Source organism: Oncorhynchus keta, chromosome 4, assembly GCF_023373465.1.
Source record: "Oncorhynchus keta strain PuntledgeMale-10-30-2019 chromosome 4, Oket_V2, whole genome shotgun sequence".
Lineage (NCBI taxonomy): Eukaryota > Metazoa > Chordata > Actinopteri > Salmoniformes > Salmonidae > Oncorhynchus > Oncorhynchus keta.
Genome location: NC_068424.1, coordinates 6,173,765 through 6,196,630, shown reverse-complemented (window position 1 = coordinate 6,196,630; position 22,866 = coordinate 6,173,765). Strand labels below are relative to the sequence as shown.

General features: G+C 46.5%; 1 protein-coding gene across 3 annotated transcripts in view; it reads right to left on the bottom strand.

Annotated features, from left to right (window-relative positions):
- Positions 1 to 22,866, bottom strand: part of LOC118394781 (nuclear receptor coactivator 2-like) — a 195,677-nt gene that overhangs the window by 5,755 nt on the left and 167,056 nt on the right. For 2 of the 3 annotated variants that reach the window (XM_052498964.1, XM_052498967.1), the window contains exons 19-22: positions 20,140 to 20,217; positions 15,935 to 16,412; positions 12,246 to 12,423; positions 10,783 to 10,978 (exon numbers count right to left, since the gene is read on the bottom strand). In XM_052498964.1, the coding sequence (XP_052354924.1) occupies positions 10,783 to 10,978; positions 12,246 to 12,423; positions 15,935 to 16,412; positions 20,140 to 20,217 (930 nt within the window). The remainder of the gene's footprint in view (positions 1 to 10,782; positions 10,979 to 12,245; positions 12,424 to 15,934; positions 16,413 to 20,139; positions 20,218 to 22,866) is intronic. The other variant, XM_052498970.1, reaches the window with a different exon arrangement.

The following is a 22,866-nucleotide window of genomic DNA, read 5'->3' as shown; positions in this document are numbered from 1 at the left end:
TAACAGTAGTCTAGGGGTTATGTCAGTAGTCTAGTGTGAGGGGTTATATCAGTAGTCTAGTGTGAGGGGTTATATCAGTAGTCTAGGGGTTATGTCAGTAGTCTAGTGTGAGGGGTTATAACAGTAGTCTAGGGGTTATATCAGTAGTCTAGTGTGAGGGGTTATATCAGTAGTCTAGGGGTTATAACAGTAGTCTAGTGTGAGGGGTTATAACAGTAGTCTAGGGGTTATGTCAGTAGTCTAGTGTGAGGGGTTATATCAGTAGTCTAGTGTGAGGGGTTATAACAGTAGTCTAGGGGTTATGTCAGTAGTCTAGTGTGAGGGGTTATATCAGTAGTCTAGTGTGAGGGGTTATAACAGTAGTCTAGTGTGAGGGGTTATAACAGTAGTCTAGTGTGAGGGGTTATAACAGTAGTCTAGGGGTTATGTCAGTAGTCTAGTGTGAGGGGTTATAACAGTAGTCTAGTGTGAGGGGTTATAACAGTAGTCTAGTGGGGTTATGTCAGTAGTCTAGTGTGAGGGGTTATGACAGTAGTCTAGTGTGAGGGGTTATGTCAGTAGTCTAGGGGTTATGTCAGTAGTCTAGTGTGAGGGGTTATGACAGTAGTCTAGTGTGAGGGGTTATGTCAGTAGTCTAGTGTGAGGGGTTATGTCAGTAGTCTAGTGGGGTTATATCAGTAGTCTAGTGTGAGGGGTTATAACAGTAGTCTAGTGTGAGGGGTTATGACAGTAGTCTAGTGTGAGGGGTTATATCAGTAGTCTAGTGTGAGGGGTTATAACAGTAGTCTAGTGTGAGGGGTTATAACAGTAGTCTAGGGGTTATGTCAGTAGTCTAGTGTGAGGGGTTATGACAGTAGTCTAGTGTGAGGGGTTATAACAGTAGTCTAGTGTGAGGGGTTATAACAGTAGTCTAGTGTGAGGGGTTATAACAGTAGTCTAGTGTGAGGGGTTATGTCAGTAGTCTAGTGTGAGGGGTTATAACAGTAGTCTAGTGTGAGGGGTTATAACAGTAGTCTAGTGTGAGGGGTTATAACAGTAGTCTAGTGTGAGGGGTTATAACAGTAGTCTAGTGTGAGGGGTTATAACAGTAGTCTAGGGGTTATGACAGTAGTCTAGTGTGAGGAGTTGTCAGTAGTCTAGTGGGAGGGGTTATATCAGTAGTCTAGTGTGAGGGGTTATAACAGTAGTCTAGGGGTTATGTCAGTAGTCTAGTGTGAGGGGTTATGACAGTAGTCTAGTGTGAGGGGTTATAACAGTAGTCTAGGGGTTATGTCAGTAGTCTAGTGTGAGGGGTTATGACAGTAGTCTAGTGTGAGGGGTTATAACAGTAGTCTAGGGGTTATGTCAGTAGTCTAGTGTGAGGGGTTATGACAGTAGTCTAGTGTGAGGGGTTATAACAGTAGTCTAGTGTGAGGGGTTATAACAGTAGTCTAGTGTGAGGGGTTATAACAGTAGTCTAGTGTGAGGGGTTATAACAGTAGTCTAGTGTGAGGGGTTATGTCAGTAGTCTAGTGTGAGGGGTTATAACAGTAGTCTAGTGTGAGGGGTTATAACAGTAGTCTAGTGTGAGGGGTTATAACAGTAGGTTATAACAGTAGTCTAGTGGGAGGGGTTATATCAGTAGTTTGGTGGGAGGGGTTATATCAGTAGTCTAGTTGGAGGGGTTATATCAGTAGTCTAGTGTGAGGGGTTATAACAGTAGTCTAGTGTGAGGGGTTATATCAGTAGTCTAGTGTGAGGGGTTATAACAGTAGTCTAGTGTGAGGGGTTATAACAGTAGTCTAGTGTGAGGGGTTATAACAGTAGTCTAGTGTGAGGGGTTATAACAGTATTCTAGTGTGAGGGGTTATAACAGTATTCTAGTGTGAGGGGTTATAACAGTAGTCTAGTGTGAGGGGTTATAACAGTATTCTAGTGTGAGGGGTTATGACGGTAGTCTAGTGTGAGGGGTTATAACAGTATTCTAGTGCGAGGGGTTATGACGGTAGTCTAGTGTGAGGGGTTATAACATATTCTAGTAAGAGGGGTTATAACAGTAGTCTAGTGTGAGGGGTTATGACGGTAGTCTAGTGTGAGGGGTTATAACATATTCTAGTATGAGGGGTTATAACAGTAGTCTAGTGTGAGGGGTTATAACAGTAGTCTAGTGTGAGGGGTTATAACAGTAGTCTAGTGTGAGGGGTTATAACAGTAGTCTAGTGTGAGGGGTTATAACAGTAGTCTAGTGTGAGGGGTTATATCAGTAGTCTAGTGTGAGGGGTTATAACAGTAGTCTAGTAACAGTGAGTGTGGGTTATAACAGTAGTCTAGTGTGAGGGTTATAACAGTATTCTAGTGTGAGGGGTTATAACAGTATTCTAGTGTGAGGGGTTATAACAGTAGTCTAGTGTGAGGGGTTATAACAGTAGTCTAGTGTGAGGGGTTATAACAGTAGTCTAGTGTGAGGGGTTATAACAGTATTCTAGTGTGAGGGGTTATAACAGTAGTCTAGTGTGAGGGGTTATGACAGTAGTCTAGTGTGAGGGGTTATAACAGTAGTCTAGTGTGAGGGGTTATAACAGTAGTCTAGTGTGAGGGGTTATAACAGTAGTCTAGTGTGAGGGGTTATAACAGTAGTCTAGTGTGAGGGGTTATAACAGTAGTCTAGTGTGAGGGGTTATAACAGTAGTCTAGTGTGAGGGGTTATGTCAGTAGTCTAGTGTGAGGGGTTATGTCAGTAGTCTAGTGTGAGGGGTTATGTCAGTAGTCTAGTGTGAGGGGTTATAACAGTAGTCTAGTGTGAGGGGTTATAACAGTAGTCTAGTGTGAGGGGTTATAACAGTAGTCTAGTGTGAGGGGTTATAACAGTAGTCTAGTGTGAGGGGTTATAACAGTAGTCTAGTGTGAGGGGTTATAACAGTAGTCTAGTGTGAGGGGTTATAACAGTAGTCTAGTGTGAGGGGTTATAACAGTAGTCTAGTGTGAGGGGTTATAACAGTAGTCTAGTGTGAGGGGTTATAACAGTAGTCTAGTGTGAGGGGTTATAACAGTATTCTAGTGTGAGGGGTTATAACAGTAGTCTAGTGTGAGGGGTTATAACAGTAGTCTAGTGTGAGGGGTTATAACAGTAGTCTAGTGTGAGGGGTTATAACAGTAGTAAATAACAGATTATATTGTGAAAACACCCTTAAATAACAGATTATATAAAGAACAAACTGACAAGGGAGTGAGTACAACTAATCCCCTCTAATGGTCAACGGTTTGAATAATTGACATGGTTTAAGTGCCAGTGTAATTTCGATAGTGTGGGAATAAATCAAGTGACATGTGCAGCAGTAACTTTAAACGTATAGCCACTGGCTGAAGTGCTCACGAGACAAACTGCTGCTGATTGGTTAAATATTTATACTAGTTCATTAGGTTTAAAAGCAACAACATTACACACCACCTCTTCACTAGAACGACAAGGAAAAATAGACAGAATGAGAAAAGAGAAATTAAACAACCACAACCATATTGACATCATGCAACAAATGTTGTTGTTGATGACCAGTAGTGAAATGCTGACAGTGCATGGCATGAATGTTGTTCACCAGTAGTGAAATGCTGACGGTGCATGGCATGAATGTTGTTCACCAGTAGTGAAATGCTGACGGTGCATGGCATGAATGTTGTTCACCAGTAGTGAAATGCTGACGGTGCATGGCATGAATGTTGTTCACCAGTAGTGAAATGCTGACGGTGCATGGCATGAATGTTGTTCACCAGTAGTGAAATGCTGACGGTGCATGGCATTTACCCCGACAACATCCACTTACTGTTTGTCTGAGTACACTGGTACAAGGACAGCTCTGTGTTCTAAAGGACAGCTCTGTGTTCTAAATACAGCCTGTGTTCTAAAGGACAGGTCTGTGTTCTAAATACAGCCTGTGTTCTAAAGGACAGCTCTGTTTTCTAAACACAGTCTGTGTTCTAAAGGACAGCTCTGTGTTCTAAAGAACAGCTCTGTGTTCTAAAGAACAGCTCTGTGTTCTAAAGGACAGCTCTGTGTTCTAAAGGACAGCTCTGTGTTCTAAAGGACAGCTCTGTGTTCTAAAGGACAGCTCTGTGTTCTAAAGGACAGCTCTGTGATCTAAAGGACAGCTCTGTGTTCTAAAGGACAGCTCTGTGTTCTAAAGGACAGCTCTGCGTTCTAAAGGACAGCTCTGTGTTCTAAAGGACAGCTCTGTGTTCTAAAGGACAGCTCTGTGTTCTAAAGGACAGCTCTGTGTTCTAAAGGACAGCTCTGTGTTCTAAAGGACAGCTCTGTGTTCTAAAGGACAGCTCTGTGTTCTAAAGGACAGCTCTGTGTTCTAAAGGACAGATCTGTGTTCTAAAGGACAGCTCTGTGTTCTAAAGGACAGCTCTGTGTTCTAAAGGACAGCTCTGTGTTCTAAAGGACAGCTCTGTGGGGACTTCAAGTCCATCAGAGGGTTATTTTATTTAGCAGACTGTAAAGGTCTGGCCCGAGAGTCTCTTATCTCCCTGCTACACACACACACACACACACACACACACACACACACACACACACACACACACACACACACACACACACACACACACACACACACACACACACACACACACACACACACACACACACACACACACACACACACACACACACACACACACACACGAAAACAACTGTGAAAATAAAGGAAACACCAACATCGTGTCTTTAATCGGCTTCCAGAACAGCTTCAATGCGCCTTGGCATAGATTCTATTGGAGGGATGTGACACCATTCTTCGACGAGACATTCTATAATTTAGAGTTTTGTTGATTGTGGTGGAAAACACCGTCTCAGGATTCGCTACAGAATCTCGGAAGTTTACATACACTTAGGTTGGTTAGTCATTAATACTCGTTTTCGAACCACTCCACACATTTCTGGTTAGCAAACTATAGTTTTGGCAAGTCGGTTAGGACATCTACTTTCTGCTTGACACAAGTAAACTTTCCATTAATTGTTTACAGACAGATTATTTCACTTTTAATTCACTGTATCATTCTTCCAGTGGGTCAGAAGTTTACATACACTAAGTTGACTGTGCCTTTTAAACAGCTTGGAAAATTCCAGAAAATGATGTCATGGCTTTAGAAGCTTCTTTAGAAGCTAACTGACATCATGTGAGTCAATTGGAGGTGTACCTGTGGATGTATTTCAAGGCCTACCTTCAAACTCAGTGCCTCTTTGCTTGACATCATGGGGACATCAAAACAAATCAGCCAAGACCTCAGAAAAAAAATCACAAGTCTGGTTCATCCTTGGGAGCAATTTCCAAATGTCTGAAGGTACCACGTTCATCTGTACAAACAATAGTACGCAAGTATAAACACCATGGGTCCACGCAGCCGTCATACCGCTCAGGGAGGAGACTCGCTCTGTCTCCGAGAGATGAACGTACTTTGGTGCGAAAAGTGCAAATCAATCCCAGAACAACAGCAAAGGACCTTGTGAAGATGCTGGAGGAAACAGGTACAAAAGTATCTATATCCACAGTCAAATGAGTCCTTTATCGACATAACCTGAAAGGCCGCTCAACAAGGAAGAAGCCACTGTTCCAAAACCCCCATAAAAAAACAGACTATGGTTTGCAACTGCACATGGGGACAAAGATCATACTTTTTGGAGAAATGTCCTCTAGTCTGATGAAACAAAAATAGAACTGTTTGCCAATAATGACCATTGTTATGTTTGGAGGAAAAGGGGGAGGCTTGCAAGCCGAAGAACACCATGACAACCGTGAAGCACGGGGGTGGCAGCATCATGTTGTGGGGGTGATTTGCAGTAGGAGGGACTGGTGCACCTCACAAAATAGATGGCTTCATGAGGGATGAAAATTATGTGGATATATTGAAGCAACGTCTCAAGACATCAGTCAGGAAGTTAAAGCTTGGTCGCAAATGGGTCTTCCAAACGGACAATGACCCCAAGCATACTTCCAAAGTTGTGGGAAAATGACAACAGAGTTAATGTATTGGATTGGCCATCACAAAGCCCTGACCTCAATCCAATAGAAAATATGTAAATTGTAAATGAGAACTTGTTCTCAACTTGCCTACCTGGTTAAATAAAGGTGAAATAAATAAAAAACTGAAAAAGCGTGTGCGAGCAAGGAGGCCTACAAACCTGACTCAGTTACACCAGCTCTGTCAGGAGGCCTACAAACCTGACTCAGTTACACCAGCTCTGTCACGAGGCCTACAAACCTGACTCAGTTACACCAGCTCTGTCAGGAGGCCTACAAACCTGACTCAGTTACACCAGCTCTGTCACGAGGCCTAGGCCTACAAACCTGACTCAGTTACACCAGCTCTGTCAGGAGGCCTACAAACCTGACTCAGTTACACCAGCTCTGTCAGCTCTGAGGCCTACAAACCTGACTCAGTTACACCAGCTCTGTCAGGAGGCCTACAAACCTGACTCAGTTACACCAGCTCTGTCAGGAGGCCTACAAACCTGACTCAGTTACACCAGCTCTGTCAGGAGGCCTACAAACCTGACTCAGTTACACCAGCTCTGTCAGGAGGCCTACAAACCTGACTCAGTTACATCAGCTCTGTCAGGCCTACAAACCTGACTCAGTTACACCAGCTCTGTGAGGCCAAAATTCACCCAGCTCTGTCAGGACTACACCAGCTCTGTCAGGAGGCCTACAAACCTGACTCAGTTTCAGCTCTGTGTGGGAAGCTTGTGGAAGGCTACCAGACACGTTTGACCCAAGTTAAACAATGTAAAGGCAATGCTACCAAATACTAATTGAGTGTATGTAAACTTCTGACCCACTGGGAATGTGATGAAAGAAATAAAAGCTGAAATAAATAATTCTCTCTACTATTATTCTGACATTTCACATTCTTAAAATAAAGTGGTGATCCTAATTGACCTTAGACAGGGAATTGTTACTAGGATTAAATATATTTGGCTAAAGTGTAGGTAAACGTCTGAGTTCAACTGTACCTGCTTTCAATATACATCGTGTCCCTTACTTACTCAAGTGTATCCTTTATTTTGGCAGCTACCTGCACGTACTAATCTGTCTGGTCTTAAAACTAAGTGCACACTACTAATTACGATATAGCATTATCTAACGTATCAGCCCAGGTCAAGCCCCATAACTAGCGAGCAGTACTACATCATACAGCTCTCATTAGACTAAATTATTCACTAGATGAGTCGTAGGGGAGAAGGGGCCCAACGAAGGGTTTGCACCCAATACGCAGACACTGGGGTGAAGTAAAGAAACGCAAAGCTTTTATCCCATACGGGGACCCGATACGACGGTTAACTGCTACAGAACCCCTACGGGCTTCATTCTGTGTGTGTTTCAGAGTGCTTCTGAGAAAGTCGTGAGTTGGACTTGTTCTGTAGCGCCACTGATTTACAACCAGCTAATAAGACCGAGGTTTATCACCACTATGAAATAACACAGTGGTCTGCTCGGGGGGTCACGGAGATGACCTGACCCCTCATTAGACCCCTAACACAGTGGTCTGCTCGGGGGTCATGGAGATGACCTGACCCCTAACACAGTGGTCTGCTCGGGGGTCAGGGAGATGACCTGACCCCTCATTAGACCCCTAACACAGTGGTCTGCTCGGGGGTCACGGAGATGACCTGACCCCTCATTAGACCCCTAACACAGTGGTCTGCTCGGGGGTCATGGAGATGACCTGACCCCTAACACAGTGGTCTGCTCGGGGGTCAGGGAGATGACCTGACCCCTAACACAGTGGTCTGCTCGGGGGTCAGGGAGATGACCTGACCCCTAACACAGTGGTCTGCTCGGGGGTCACGGAGATGACCTGACCCCTCATTAGACCCCTAACACAGTGGTCTGCTCGGGGGTCATGGAGATGACCTGACCCCTAACACAGTGGTCTGCTCAGGGGTCATGGAGATGACCTAACCCCTAACACAGTGGTCTGCTCGGGGGTCATGGAGTTGACCTGACCCCTAACACAGTGGTCTGCTCGGGGGTCATGGAGTTGACCTGACCCCTAACACAGTGGTCTGCTCGGGGGTCAGGGAGATGACCTGACCCCTAACACAGTGGTCTGCTCGGGGGTCATGGAGATGACCTGACCCCTAACACAGTGGTCTGCTCAGGGGTCATGGAGATGACCTAACCCCTAACACAGTGGTCTGCTCGGGGGTCATGGAGTTGACCTGACCCCTAACACAGTGGTCTGCTCGGGGGTCACGGAGATGACCTGACCCCTCATTAGACCACTAACACAGTGGTCTGCTCGGGGGTCAGGGTGATGACCTGACCCCTAACACAGTGGTCTGCTCGGGGGTCATGGAGTTGACCTGACCCCTAACACAGTGGTCTGCTCGGGGGTCAGGGAGATGACCTGACCCCTAACACAGTGGTCTGCTCGGGGGTCAGGGAGATGACCTGACCCCTAACACAGTGGTCTGCTCAGGGGTCATGGAGATGACCTGACCCCTCATTAGACCCCTAACACAGTGGTCTGCTCGGGGGTCATGGAGATGACCTGACCCCTAACACAGTGGTCTGCTCAGGGGTCATGGAGATGACCTAACCCCTAACACAGTGGTCTGCTCGGGGGTCAGGGAGATGACCTGACCCCTAACACAGTGGTCTGCTCGGGGGTCAGGGAGATGACCTGACCCCTAACACAGTGGTCTGCTCGGGGGTCAGGGAGATGACCTGACCCCTAACACAGTGGTCTGCTCGGGGGTCAGGGAGATGACCTGACCCCTAACACAGTGGTCTGCTCGGGGGTCAGGGAGATGACCTGACCCCTAACACAGTGGTCTGCTCGGGGGTCAGGGAGATGACCTGACCCCTAACACAGTGGTCTGCTCAGGGGTCATGGAGATGACCTGACCCCTCATTAGACCCCTAACACAGTGGTCTGCTCGGGGGTCATGGAGATGACCTGACCCCTAACACAGTGGTCTGCTCAGGGGTCATGGAGATGACCTAACCCCTAACACAGTGGTCTGCTCGGGGGTCAGGGAGATGACCTGACCCCTAACACAGTGGTCTGCTCGGGGGTCAGGGAGATGACCTGACCCCTAACACAGTGGTCTGCTCGGGGGTCAGGGAGATGACCTGACCCCTAACACAGTGGTCTGCTCGGGGGTCAGGGAGATGACCTGACCCCTAACACAGTGGTCTGCTCAGGGGTCATGGAGATGACCTGACCCCTAACACAGTGGTCTGCTCAGGGGTCATGGAGATGACCTGACCCCTCATTAGACACATTATACTGTCTATATGAGAATATATATACAGATATCACTACTGTAGAGTCCTATAGGAGATACAAACCATGTGTTCAGTACCAGTCAAAAGGACACAGTTACTCATTCAAGGTTTCTTTTTTTCGTCTTCTTTTTACTATTTTCTACATTGTATAATAATAGTGAAGATGTCAAAACTATGAAATAACACATATGGAATCATGTATTAACCAAAACAGTGATAAACAAAATCAAAGTATATTTTCTATTTTAGATTCTTCAAAGTAGCCACCCTTTGTCTTGATGACCAGCTGTGAACATCTAGTACTCGGTCAGAACCCTGTTTCGCCTCCAGAACGGCCTGAATTATTCGGGACATTCAACAAGTTGTCGGAAAACGTTCCACAGAGATGTTGGTCCATGCTGACGGAAAGGCATCCCACAGTTTCTGCTGATTGGACGGCGATACATCATGCTGCTAACAGCCCGTTGCCTATCATCTCATTATGCTCTATAGGCTTGAAGTCTGGGGACTGACCAGGACACTCAGGTAAACTGAACTCGCTGTCATGTTCCAGGCAATGTTTTTCCTTTTCCTCAATTATCCAGTGTTGGTGATCGCGTTCCGACTGGAGCAGCTTCTTCTTGTTTTTAGCTGATAAGGAGTGGAACCCCGGGGTGGTCGTCTGCTGCAATAGCCAATCAGTGACCTGAACCGACAAGTTGTGCGTTCCCCGAGACGTCGTTCTGCACACCACTGTTATTTATCTGTCTGTGACCCCTCTGTTTGCTTGCACGATTCTTGCCATTCTCCTTCGACCTTCGACCTTAAGACAATGTCGTGTGTGAAAATTCCAGGAGGCCGTTTCTGAGATAATGGAACCGGCACGCACCTGGCACCGACGATCGTACCGCAAGTCTCTTAGGTCACATGTTTACTCCATACTAACGTTCAATCGAACAGTAACTGAATGTCTCGATGCCTGTCTGCCTGCTTTATATAACAAGTTACGTGACTCACTGTCTGTACGAGCGATCCATTTTAGTAAACGGGGGGTGGTGTACCTAATAAACTGTCTGGTAAGTGTGCGTCTATGTAATTGCCCCGTTCCTCGTCCCAGGTTCACCATGTGCATACAAACACTATGTAAACGTAAGCATGCTTATGTTTCTCATATAGATAATGTATGTATTATGTCTAGTGTGTAACGTACAGCGTCTATTTTATATACACCAGTACCATGTGTTTAATACTATCTTTCCCCATGGGGACATTAAAGTTCATCCTGTCCTATCTGTCTGTTTTATGTATCTTACCTGTTCCTGTCCCATTGAGGTCATCCCAGGTGAGGTGAGGCCCACCTGTCCCTATGAACGGTTATAACTGTCTATGAATGACTTTGTCTGTGTATCTTACCTGTATCTTACCTGTTCCTGTCCCATTGAGGTCATCCCAGACGAGGTGAGGCTCACCTGACTTTATGTACGCTTATGAACGGTTATAACTGTCTATGAATGACTTTGTCTGTGTATCTTACCTGTTCCTGTCCCATTGAGGTCATTCCAGGCGAGGTGATCATCTGTCCGGCCATCTGACCCACGGGGGCCAGGCCGCTGGCGTTGGTAGCCATGGAGACGTTGAGGTTCATTCCGTTGCCGTTGTACATGGCCGCGCCCCCGTTGGTCTGCTGCTGCTGGGCGAACTGGGGCGGAGACTGCTGAGTACTGAACATACTGGAGGAAGGAGAGAGAGAGAGATAATGAGAGAGAGAGAGAGAGATAACGAGAGAGAGAGAAAATGAGAGAGAGAGAGAGAGAGATAACGAGAGAGAGAGAGAGATAACGAGAGAGAGAGATAACGAGAGAGAGAGAGAGAGAGAGAGACGAGAGAGAGAGAGAGATAACGAGAGAGAGAGATAACGAGAGAGAGAGAGAGAGAGAGAGAGAGAGAGAGAGAGAGAGAGATAAAGACCAAGAGGGAGAGAGAAGATAGAGAAAATGAGAGGTAGAGGTAGAGAGAGAGAGAGAGAGAGATAATGAGAGAGAGAGATAATGAGAGAGAGAGAGAGAGAGAGAGAGAGAGAGAGAAGAGAGAGAGAGAACGAGAGAGAGAGAGAGATAACGAGAGAGAGAGAGAGATAACGAGAGAGAGAGAGAGATAACGAGAGAGAGAGGGAGAGAGAAGAGAGAGAAAATGAGAGGTAGAGAGAGAGAGAGAGAGAGAGAGAGATAACGACCAAGAGAGAGAGAGAGAGAGATAAAGACCAAGAGAGAGAGAGAGAAAGAGAGAGACAGGGAGATAAAGACAGAGAGAGAAAGAGATAAAGACCTAGAGAGAGAGAGATAATATTTGTAGACAGATTGTTAACAACTACAGACAACTGAATGTCTGATAAGAAACATTGTAATAAAGAACGAGCTCTCTATGAGCCCTCTATGAGCCCTCTATGAACCCTCTATGAGCTCTCTATGAGCTCTCTATGAACCCTCTATGAACCCTCTATGAGCTCTCTATGAGCTCTCTATGAGCTCTCTATGAACCCTCTATGAGCTCTCTATGAGCCCTCTATGAGCTCTCTATGAGCTCTCTATGAACCCTCTATGAACCCTCTATGAGCTCTCTATGAACCCTCTATGAGCTCTCTATGAGCTCTCTATGAGCCCTCTATGAGCTCTCTATGAGCTCTCTATGAACCCTCTATGAGCTCTCTATGAACCCTCTATGAGCTCTCTATGAGCTCTCTATGAGCTCTCTATGAGCTCTCTATGAACCCTCTATGAGCTCTCTATGAACCCTCTATGAGCTCTCTATGAGCTCTCTATGAGCTCTCTATGAGCTCTCTATGAACCCTCTATGAGCTCTCTATGAGCCCTCTATGAGCTCTCTATGAGCTCTCTATGAACCCTCTATGAGCTCTCTCTTTGACCTCTGATTATTGGGACAGTTTTACTGTACAGGTTTTCATAGCCCAACCCTGTGGCCCCCCTCTTTCTCACTCACCTGTTTCCTCCCATGTTCCCCTGGGGCGGCCAACCGTTTAGGTCAGGCGACGCCTGGAAATTGGCGTTGCCCTGCTGCTGCATCATGGGGGATTGGGCGTGGGCCATCCTGGGGGACAACAGGGGACTCTGGGGCGTGGCCTGACCCCCAAACCCTCCGTCAGGCTGCTGGGACATACCTGGTAGGGTTAGAGGTCAGGGGTCAGTACTGGGGGAGTGGGGGGGTTAAAGGTCAAACAGGTCTGGTCTAGAATGCTCCTGGGTGATGTTTCCCTAGGTACAGATCTAGGATCAGCTTTCTGTTCCCCAATCCTAACCTTTACACAGTGTTTCCCAAACTCGGTCTCGGGGACCGCAAGGCGTGCACATTATCCCCCCCTAACAATACTAACACTACACAACTGATTCAAATAAAGCTTAAATAAATAACAAATAAAGCTTAATGATGAGTTGATTATTTTAAAATCAGCTGTGTAGATCTGTGTGGGGGGACGACGACACACGAAACTTGTACCCATTGGGAAAAATACTAAACTGACCCAAGGTCAGCGACTAAGGGCAACTTCACCCTGGCCTACACCATCTAAAAACATCGCTCTAACACTGAGGTATCCATACATTTTATAATAATAATAATAATAATAATTAAAAAATACATTTAAATGTAGGACTCTCTTTTTCAGTGAAAGACAGTTGCAAAGTGCTTCATATGTTATAACTGAAACGTCTTTCCAGACTGATTATATTAATGTGTGTGTCGGTCCCTGACCCAGTTCAAAGGTTAAAGGACAGTCAGCGACACAGGTACACCTGATGGAAACAGCCACAAACACACAGTATATACTCTCTCAGAACAGGAAAACAAACGACTGGCTGAAAACAAAAAGGATTCAGCCATATTCAGTTACCTCTCTGACAGAATACAAAAAATGTCCTCTCAATTGTTGACTCACTAAGAGTCCGCACGCACACACACACACACACACACACACACACACACACACACACACACACACACACACACACACACACACACACACACACACACACACACACACACACACACACACACACACACACACACACACACACACAAAAGGTTCAGAGGTCATCTGTTAGTGTTCAGGGAGTGTACAGGCATTCCAACGGTAGGGAGGACTACATGCATGTTAGTGGTCCTGTCCAAAATTCTACCCTAATCCTTACATAGTGCACTCCCCCCTTTGACCAGAGGGCTCTGTAGGGAATAGGGTGCCATTTTGGGGACGACGACGACACATATTTAGTGGACGGGGGAGAGAGAGAGAGGTGAGGGAGAGGGAGAGGGAGTGGAGGAATGCAAGGACGGGGGGAGAGAGAGGGAGCCGAGGATAGAGGGAGTGGAGGAATGCAAGGACGAGGGAGAGAGAGAGAGGTGAGGGAGAGGGAGAGGGATCAACCACACCACCCACCATCACACTACGTCACACAGAGCTATTTTCCAGATTAACCTGGGGTTACATACTACACTGGGAGACTAAAGGGGGATTAAAAGGAAGGCGCTGTGTTAAGAAGCAGTGCGGCTTGGTTGGGTGGTGTATCGGAGGACGCATGACTTTCAACCTTAGTCTCCCCCGAGCCCGTACGGGAGTTGTAGCGATGAGACAAGATTTTTTACTACTACAACAATTGGATACCACGAAAATTGGGTTGAAAAAGGGGTGAAATAAAAAATAAGTAAATAAAAAAACACACTGACTGAGCTGATTTATAAAGGAACGTTTTTACTTGTCTTTACGTACCTTAGTTGAACGCACTGACTGTAATCTTACTACATTTGCACACACTGTATATAGATTCTTTCTACTGTATTATTGACTGTATGTTTTGTTTACTCCATGTATAACTCTGTGTTGTTGTTTGTGTCTCACTGCTTTGCTTTATCTTGGCCAGGTCACAGTTGTAAATGAAAACTTGTTCTCAACTAGCCTACCTGGTTAAATAAAATAATAAAAAAAAAAATAAAAAAAATATATATATATATAATTGATAAGGGTGTCTGTCTGCTAAATGTACTTTGTATGGTACCATTTCCTGTCCATCTACTGCCCTCTAGTGGAACATATGTTTTATGGCCTAAATCAGGAGGACCAATCAGGATTGGCTATTAAATCAGGAGGACCAATCAGGGTTGGCTATTAAATCAGGAGGACCAATCAGGGTTGGCTATTAAATCAGGAGGACCAATCAGGGTTGGCTATAAAATCAGGAGGACCAATCAGGGTTGGCTATTAAATCAGGAGGACCAATCAGGGTTGGCTATTAAATCAGGAGGACCAATCAGGGTTGGCTATTAAATCAGGAGGACCAATCAGGGTTGGCTATTAAATCAGGAGGACCAATCAGGGTTGGCTATTAAATCAGGAGGACCAATCAGGGTTGGCTATTAAATCAGGAGGACCAATCAGGGTTGGCTATTAAATCAGGAGGACCAATCAGGGTTGGCTATTAAATCAGGAGGACCAATCAGGATTGTCTATTAATCAGGAGGACTCCATGTGTGTTGTTGTTTGTGTCTCACTGCTTTGCTTTATCTTGGCCAGGTCTCAGTTGTAAATGAGAACTTGTTCTCAACTAGCCTACCTGGTTAAATAAAGGTGTTCTCAACTTGCCTACCTGGTTAAATAAAGGTGTTCTCAACTAGCCTACCTGGTTAAATAAAGGTGTTCTCAACTAGCCTACCTGGTTAAATAAAGGTGTTCTCAACTAGCCTACCTGGTTAAATAAAGGTGTTCTCAACTAGCCTACCTGGTTAAACAAAGGTGTTCTCAACTAGCCTACCTGGTTAAATAAAGGTGTTCTCAACTAGCCTACCTGGTTAAATAAAGGTGTTCTCAACTAGCCTACCTGGTTAAATAAAGGTGTTCTCAACTAGCCTACCTGGTTAAATAAAGGTGTTCTCAACTAGCCTACCTGGTTAAATAAAGGTGTTCTCAACTAGCCTACCTGGTTAAATAAAGGTGTTCTCAACTAGCCTACCTGGTTAAATAAAGGTGTTCTCAACTAGCCTACCTGGTTAAATAAAGGTGTTCTCAACTAGCCTACCTGGTTAAATAAAGGTGTTCTCAACTAGCCTACCTGGTTAAATAAAGGTGTTCTCAACTAGCCTACCTGGTTAAATAAAGGTGTCAAAACCTGGTTAAATAAATAAGCCTATAAATAAAAAGGTGTTCTCAACAGCCTACCTGGTTAAATAAAGGTGTTCTCAACTAGCCTACCTGGTTAAATAAAGGTGAGCAGCATAGCCACTGGTTAAATAAAGGTGTTTCAACTGGCCTACCTGGTTAAATAAAGGTGTTCTCAACTGGCCTACCTGGTTAAATAAATTAAATAAAGGTCAAATAAATAAATAAATAAATAAAAAGGTAGATTCATCTAATCGTTATCGATGTAGTGGTAATTTGAGGGTGAGCAGCATAGCACTTATATTAAGCATGTAATGCTGTATGGCTGGACAGACACACCCCTGGGGTAGGGGGTATGGCTGGACAGACATTCCCCTGGGGTGGGGGGGTATGGCTGGACAGACACTCCCCCTGGGGTAGGGGGGGGGTATGGCTGGACAGACACACCCCTGGGGTAGGGGGTATGGCTGGACAGACACACCCCTGAGGTAGGGGGTATGGCGGGTGGGTTGTAAGACCGTAGTACCTGAGTTTGGGAACTGAAAGGCACTGAGCTGCTGTACATGAGGGCTGACTACGTCCCCAAACTGTCCTGATCCCCCCATCATCATCATCTGGGAGGAAGGAGAGCCATGCAGGGCTTGGTGAGGGGGGAGAGAGGAGGGCAGGCTGGGCGAGATGGGGGAGAAAGGGCTGGTAGAGGGGTGAGGAGGTGGAGGTGTGGCCAGGCCTGGGCCTGTACTGGTACCGTAGCTGGGTGGGTAGGGGAACTGCTGGGGATTGGTGGTCTGTGGGATCCGAGGGTTACTCAGGCCTCCTGATAGGCCACTTGCAGCAGCCGCGGCGGCCATATTGGGAGGTAGGTTGAGCCCCTGGGTTCTCATCACCATGTTCCTCTGCTGCTGCTGCTGCTGCTGTCTCTGATGCTCCAGCTGGCGTTGCCGCAGGTGGTTGTTGAGGAGTTCTCTCTGCCGTTGTGCCAACATCTGTGCATTGATGGTCCCCTGGGAAGAGAAAGAAAAGGAGACGGAGTTAGATTGAACAACTTCTACAAAATGATCATTGGTTTCTGGTGAATTCAAATACTGGTATTTTGCGGGGGGTACTGGTATAGAGTCAATGTGACTTTAGGATGTCATAAGGTGAATGCACCAATTTGTAAGTCGCTCTGGATAAGAGGTCATATTGCTAAATGACTTAAATGTAAATGTAAATGTGGTTATAATCTCAGTTACCTGGTTGGGGTTGTTGGACTGTAGAGGGTTATATTGATATATAATCTCAGTTACCTGGTTGGGGTTGTTGGACTGTAGAGGTTCATATTGATATATAATCTCAGTTACCTGGTTGGGTTGTTGGACTGTAGAGGGTCATATTGATATATAATCTCAGTTACCTGGTTGGGGTTGTTGGACTGTAGAGGGTTATATTGATATATAATCTCAGTTACCTGGTTGGGGTTGTTGGACTGTAGAGGGTCATATTGATATATAATCTCAGTTACCTGGTTGGGTTGTTGGACTGTAGAGGGTTATATTGATATATAATCTCAGTTACCTGGTTGGGTTGTTGGACTGTAGAGGTTCATATTGATATATAATCTCAGTTACCTGGTTGGGGTTGTTGGACTGTAGAGGGTTATATTGATATATAATCTCAGTTACCTGGTTGGGTTGTTGGACTGTAGAGGGTTATATTGATATATAATCTCAGTTATCTGGTTGGGTTGTTGGACTGTAGAGGGTTATATTGATATATAATCTCAGTTACCTGGTTGGGTTGTTGGACTGTAGAGGTTCATATTGATATATAATCTCAGTTACCTGGTTGGGTTGTTGGACTGTAGAGGTTATATTGATATATAATCTCAGTTACCTGGTTGGGTTGTTGGACTGTAGAGGTTATATTGATATATAATCTCAGTTACCTGGTTGGGTTGTTGGACTGTAGAGGTTCATATTGATATATAATCTCAGTTACCTGGTTGGGTTGTTGGACTGTAGAGGTTCATATTGATATATAATCTCAGTTACCTGGTTGGGACTTGTTGGTTACTGGTTGGGTTGTTGTAGAGGTTCATATTGATATATAATCTCAGTTACCTGGTTGGGTTGTTGGACTGTAGAGGTTCATATTGATATATAATCTCAGTTACCTGGTTGGGTTGTTGGACTGTAGAGGTTCATATTGATATATAATCTCAGTTACCTGGTTGGGTTGTTGGACTGTAGAGGTTCATATTGATATATAATCTCAGTTACCTGGTTGGGGTTGTTGGACTGTAGAGGTTCATATTGATATATAATCTCAGTTACCTGGTTGGGTTGTTGGACTGTAGAGGTTCATATTGATATATAATCTCAGTTACCTGGTTGGGGTTGTTGGACTGTAGAGGTTCATATTGATATATAATCTCAGTTACCTGGTTGGGGTTGTTGGACTGTAGAGGTTCATATTGATATATAATCTCAGTTACCTGGTTGGGTTGTTGGACTGTAGAGGTTCATATTGATATATAATCTCAGTTACCTGGTTGGGGTTGTTGGACTGTAGAGGCTCATATTGATATACAATCTCAGTTACCTGGTTGGGTTGTTGGACTGTAGAGGGTTATATTGATATATAATCTCAGTTACCTGGTTGGGGTTGTTGGACTGTAGAGGTTCATATTGATATATAATCTCAGTTACCTGGTTGGGTTGTTGGACTGTAGAGGTTCATATTGATATATAATCTCAGTTACCTGGTTGGGTTGTTGGACTGTAGAGGTTCATATTGATATATAATCTCAGTTACCTGGTTGGGGTTGTTGGACTGTAGAGGTTCATATTGATATATAATCTCAGTTACCTGGTTGGGTTGTTGGACTGTAGAGGTTCATATTGATATATAATCTCAGTTACCTGGTTGGGTTGTTGGACTGTAGAGGTTCATATTGATATATAATCTCAGTTACCTGGTTGGGTTGTTGGACTGTAGAGGTTCATATTGATATATAATCTCAGTTACCTGGTTGGGTTGTTGGACTGTAGAGGTTCATATTGATATATAATCTCAGTTACCTGGTTGGGGTTGTTGGACTGTAGAGGTTCATATTGATATATAATCTCAGTTACCTGGTTGGGTTGTTGGACTGTAGAGGTTCATATTGATATATAATCTCAGTTACCTGGTTGGGGTTGTTGGTTACTGTTGTTGGACTGTAGGTTCATATTGATATATAATCTCAGTTACCTGGTTGGGTTGTTGGACTGTAGAGGTTCATATTGATATATAATCTCAGTTACCTGGTTGGGTTGTTGGACTGTAGAGGTTCATATTGATATATAATCTCAGTTACCTGGTTGGGTTGTTGGACTGTAGAGGGTTATATTGATATATAATCTCAGTTACCTGGTTGGGGTTGTTGGACTGTAGAGGGTTATATTGATATATAATCTCAGTTACCTGGTTGGGTTGTTGGACTGTAGAGGGTTATATTGATATATAATCTCAGTTACCTGGTTGGGGATGTTGGACTGTAGAGGTTCATATTGATATATAATCTCAGTTACCTGGTTGGGGTTGTTGGACTGTAGAGGGTTATATTGATATATAATCTCAGTTACCTGGTTGGGTTGTTGGACTGTAGAGGGTTATATTGATATATAATCTCAGTTACCTGGTTGGGTTGTTGGACTGTAGAGGTTCATATTGATATATAATCTCAGTTACCTGGTTGGGTTGTTGGACTGTAGAGGTTCATATTGATATATAATCTCAGTTACCTGGTTGGGTTGTTGGACTGTAGAGGTTCATATTGATATATAATCTCAGTTACCTGGTTGGGGATGTTGGACTGTAGAGGTTCATATTGATATATAATCTCAGTTACCTGGTTGGGGTTGTTGGACTGTAGAGGTTCATATTGATATATAATCTCAGTTACCTGGTTGGGGATGTTGGACTGTAGAGGTTCATATTGATATATAATCTCAGTTACCTGGTTGGGGTTGTTGGACTGTAGAGGTTCATATTGATATATAATCTCAGTTACCTGGTTGGGGTTGTTGGACTGTAGAGGTTCATATTGATATATAATCTCAGTTACCTGGTTGGGATGTTGGACTGTAGAGGTTCATATTGATATATAATCTCAGTTACCTGGTTGGGTTGTTGGACTGTAGAGGTTCATATTGATATATAATCTCAGTTACCTGGTTGGGTTGTTGGACTGTAGAGGTTCATATTGATATATAATCTCAGTTACCTGGTTGGGTTGTTGGACTGTAGAGGTTCATATTGATATATAATCTCAGTTACCTGGTTGGGGTTGTTGGACTGTAGAGGGTTATATTGATATATAATCTCAGTTACCTGGTTGGGGTTGTTGGACTGTAGAGGGTTATATTGATATATAATCTCAGTTACCTGGTTGGGGATGTTGGACTGTAGAGGGTTATATTGATATATAATCTCAGTTACCTGGTTGGGGTTGTTGGACTGTAGAGGTTCATATTGATATATAATCTCAGTTACCTGGTTGGGTTGTTGGACTGTAGAGGTTCATATTGATATATAATCTCAGTTACCTGGTTGGGTTGTTGGACTGTAGAGGTTCATATTGATATATAATCTCAGTTACCTGGTTGGGTTGTTGGACTGTAGAGGTTCATATTGATATATAATCTCAGTTACCTGGTTGGGGTTGGTGGACTGTAGAGGTTCATATTGATATATAATCTCAGTTACCTGGTTGGGGTTGTTGGACTGTAAAGTTGGGTTCATATTGGACACTCCACTCATCTGGTTCATCATTGGCTGGCGGTTCTGAGGAGAACAGGTTAACAGGTCCTTTATACCATCGACCTACATTGATGTCATGCTTCTGAAAAAGCCTTACAGCGATCGGCACACGGCTTTGACAAAACCCCAGAGCTCTAGTGACCCCAGAGCTCTATAGTGACCCCAGAGCTCTAGTGACCCCAGAGCTCTACTGACCCCAGAGCTCTACTGACCCCAGAGCTCTAGTATCGAGCGTAACATCCCCAGTAGTCAAGGCTGTGATAAGCAACACAATACCCAAACAGGAAACCCACATTGTGAAGACCTGGCCAGACCGGTTACACTTCCCCCCACACAGCTATCGACCTGGCTTCACTGGGTGGTTATATGAAGCCCAGTAGTGACCAGTTGTAACAGTCTGTTTAGTCAGTGATCTGCCTGTGATGTCTCTCCGTCAGTCCGTCTCCATCTCCCATATCTCTCTCCCTCCGTCCGTCTCTCCGTCCTTCCGTCCGTCTCTCAGTCCTTCCGTCCGTCTCTCCGTTCATATTCCGTCCGTCTCTCCGTCCTTCCGTCCGTCTCTCCGTCCTTCCGTCCGTCTGTCCGTTCCGTCCGTCTCATCCGTATCTCCGTCCGTCCGTCCGTGTTCTCTAGAGGTTCTGATATATCTCTCCTCCGTCCGTCCGTCTCTCATATTGATATATCCTCCGTCCCTCCGTCCGTCTCGTCCCTCCTGTAGAGGTCCCTCCGTCCGTATCCCTCCCTCCGTCCGTCTCTCCCCTCTGTTCTGTCCGTTCATCTGATATATCCTCCCTCCCTGGTTCTGTTCCCCTCCGTATTGATATATCCCTCCCTCCTGGTTGGGATGTTGGACTGTCCCTCCTCCCTGATATGTCCCTCAGTTACCTCCTGTCCCTAGAGGTCCGTATTGATATCTCTCCCCTCCTCCCGTCATATTGATATCTCCTCCCTCCGTCCGTCCGTCTCTCATATTGATATATCTCCTCTCCCTCCAGTCTCTCCCTCCCTCCGTCATATTGTCTCTCCCTCCCTCCCTCCGTCAGTCTCTCCCTCCCTATTGATATATAATCTCCCTCCCTGGTCAGTTCTCTCCCTCCCTCCGTATATCTTTCCCTCCGTTCTGTCCCCTGTCCCTCATATTGTATATCCCTCCGTCCTGGTTGGGGTTCTCTCCCTCCCTCCGTCCGTCTCTCCCTCCCTCCCTCCTCTCTCCCTCCCTCCCTCTCTCCTCCCTCCCTCCCTCCGTCCGTCCCTCCTCCGTCTCTCCCTCCCTCCGTCCGTCCGTCTCTTCCTCCCTCCCTCCGTACCGTCCCTCCCCCGTCTTATCTCCAGTCCCTCTGGTTCCCTCCCTCCGTCCGTCTCTCCCTCCTCTCCCTCCGTCTCTCCCTCCCTCCCTCCGTCCGTCTCTCCCTCCCTCCCCTCCCCTCCGTCCGTCTGTCCCTCCCCTCCCTCCGTCCGTCTCTCCCTCCCTCCCTCCGTCCGTCCCTCCCGTCCGTCCGTCCCTCCGTCCGTCTCTCCCTCCCTCCGTTCCGTCCGTCCTCCCTCCCTCCCTCCCCTCCGTCCCCGTTCTCTCCCTCCCCTCCCTCCCTCCCTCCGTCAGTCTCTCCCTCCCTCCCTCCGTCAGTCTCTCCCTCCCTCCCTCCGTCCGTCTCTCCCTCCCTCTCCCTCCGTCCGTCTCTCCCTCCCTCCCTCCGTCTCTCCCTCCCTCCGCCCGTTATCTCTCCCTCCCCTCCGTTACCCGTCTCTCCCTCCCTCCGCCCGTCTCCCTCACCCGTCCGTCTCTCCCTCCCTCCGCCCGTCTCTCCCTCCCTCCCTCCCTCCTCGTCTCTCCCTCCCTCCGTCCGTCTCTCCTCCCTCCCTCCCTCCGCCATATTGTCTCTCCCTCCTCCGTCCGTTCTCTCCCTCCCTCCGTCCGTCTCTCCCTCCGTCCGTCCCTCCGTCCTCCCTCCGTCTCTCCGTCTCTCCGTTCCGTCTCTCCCTCCCTCCCTCCGTCCGTCCGTCTCTCCCTCCTCGGCCTCTCCCTCCTCCCAGTCTCTCCCTCCCTCAGCTCAGTCCCGCCTCCCCTCCCTCCGTCTCGTCTCCCTCCTCCTGTGATCTCGCCATCCTGGCCTCCCTCCTCTCTCTCTACCTGCCTCTCTGACCCTCCGTTTAGTCAGTATCTCCCTCCGATCCGTCTCCTCTCTCCGTCCGTCCCTCCGTCTCGTCAGTCCGTCCCTCTCTCAGTCCTCTCTCTCCGTCTCCTCTCTCCCTCCATCTCCCTCTCTCCAGTCCTCCTCCCGCCCGTCTCTCAGTCCGTCCGTCCCCCGTCTCTCCAGTCTCTCCCTCCCTCCGTCCGTCTCTCCTCCTCCGTCAGTCCGTCCTCTCAGTCCGTCTGCCTCGTCCTCCCTCCTCCGTCTCGTCTCTCCCTCCTCCGTCCGTCTCTCCCTCACTCCCTCCCTCCTCCAGTCCGTCCGTCTCTCTCTCCGTCCGTCTCTCAGTCCGTCCGTCCCTCCTCTCCAGTCCGTCCGTCCTTCCTTCCTCCCTCTCCGTCCGTCCCTCCCTCCGTCCGTCTCCTCCCTCCCCTCCCTCCCTCCGTCCGTCCCTCCCTCCCTCCGTCCGTCTCTCCCTCCCCTCCTCCCCTCAGTCCCTTTCCCTCCCTCCGTCCGTCCCTCCCTCCCCTCCCTCCCTCCGTCC